The following is a 1778-nucleotide window of genomic DNA, read 5'->3' as shown; positions in this document are numbered from 1 at the left end:
TTGCAAGTTGTCTGTCCTCAAAGATGTATGGTATTGCAAGTTGTCTGTCCTCAAAGAGGTATGGTATTGCAAGTTGTCTGTCCTCAAAGATGTATGGTATTGCAAGTTGTCTGTCCTCAAAGATGTATGGTATTGCAAGTTGTCTGTCCTCAAAGATGTATGGTATTGCAAGTTGTCTGTCCTCAAAGATGTATGGTATTGCAAGTTGTCTGTCCTCAAAGATGTATGGTATTGCAAGTTGTCTGTCCTCAAAGATGTATGGTATTGCAAGTTGTCTGTCCTCAAAGATGTATGGTATTGCAAGTTGTCTGTCCTCAAAGATGTATGGTATTGCAAGTTGTCTGTCCTCAAAGATGTATGGTATTGCAAGTTGTCTGTCCTCAAAGATGTATGGTATTGCAAGTTGTCTGTCCTCAAAGATGTATGGTATTGCAAGTTGTTTGTCCTCAAAGATGTATGGTATTGTAAGTTGTCTGTCCTCAAAGATGTATGGTATTGCAAGTTGTCTGTCCTCAAAGATGTATGGTATTGCAAGTTGTCTGTCCTCAAAGATGTATGGTATTGCAAGTTGTCTGTCCTCAAAGATGTATGGTATTGCAAGTTGTCTGTCCTCAAAGATGTATGGTATTGCAAGTTGTCTGTCCTCAAAGATGTATGGTATTGCAAGTTGTCTGTCCTCAAAGATGTATGGTATTGCAAGTTGTCTGTCCTCAAAGATGTATGGTATTGCAAGTTGTCTGGCCTCAAAGATGTATGGTATTGCAAGTTGTCTGTCCTCAAAGATGTATGGTATTGCAAGTTGTCTGTCCTCAAAGATGTATGGTATTGCAAGTTGTCTGTCCTCAAAGATGTTTGATATTGCAAGTTGTCTGTCCTCAAAGATGTATTGTATTGCAAGTTGTCTGTCCTCAAAGATGTATGGTATTGCAAGTTGTCTGTCCTCAAAGATGTATGGTATTGCAAGTTGTCTGGCCTCAAAGATGTATGTTTTTGCAAATTGTTTGTTCTCAAAGAGGTTTGGTATTGCAAGTTGTCTGTCCTCAAAGATGTATGGTATTGCAAGTTGTTTGTCCTCAAAGATGTATGGTATTGCAAGTTGTCTGTCCTCAAAGATGTATGGTATTGCAAATGGTTTGTCCTCAAAGATGTATGGTATTGTAAGTTGTCTGTCCTCAAAGATGTATGGTATTGCAAGTTGTCTGTCCTCAAAGATGTATGTTTTTGCAAATTGTTTGTTCTCAAAGATGTATGGTATTGCAAGTTGTCTGTCCTCAAAAATGTATGGTATTGCAAATGGTTTGTTCTCAAAGAGGTATGGTATTGCAAGTTGATTGACAATGTACCTGAATGGACTTAAAGACCTAAAGACGGGCAACGAATGAAGTGTTGCCTGTACCGTGACATCAGACTACTCTGTGCGAATTGATCTTCTGTAAAATGTCAACTCTTGTAAGGATATAGTCAAAACATCTGCAATGCAAAAAAAACCAAAAACATACTTATGTAGCTTAATACTGAATTTGGGGTGAAATGTTTGAGTATAATTTACATTTGATTGTTGTTCTTTTTTATGTCCTACTGTTGAGTTTGAAGCCTTTTAAATCATTCTAGTTCACCTCCAATTATCACATTCTATTTCTTAACCCTTGCCTTGTTAGTTTACATTGCTGTGACGTACCGTATACAAAAAGTAAGGATTATTATGCTAGATATGTGTTCAAGGTATATCTGCCTTTGATGCCCTTTTATTTGTATCCAGTAAATTTCGTATCGTTGAG

General features: G+C 37.4%; 1 protein-coding gene across 1 annotated transcript; it reads right to left on the bottom strand.

Moving 5' to 3' along the window:
• Positions 1-84: 84 nt before the first annotated feature.
• LOTGIDRAFT_110994 (hypothetical protein) lies at positions 85-1257 on the bottom strand (the record flags this gene model as incomplete). The annotated part of the gene is made up of 1 exon (XM_009048201.1): positions 85-1257. A coding segment is annotated over one exon (1173 nt), but the record flags the coding sequence as incomplete, so codon positions are not given.
• Positions 1258-1778: the final 521 nt, after the last annotated feature.

This window comes from Lottia gigantea, assembly GCF_000327385.1.
Source record: "Lottia gigantea unplaced genomic scaffold LOTGIsca_12, whole genome shotgun sequence".
Taxonomy (NCBI): Eukaryota; Metazoa; Mollusca; class Gastropoda; family Lottiidae; genus Lottia; species Lottia gigantea.
Note: the sequence above shows the minus strand (reverse complement) of the source record. Positions and strands in the feature narration are given on the sequence as shown.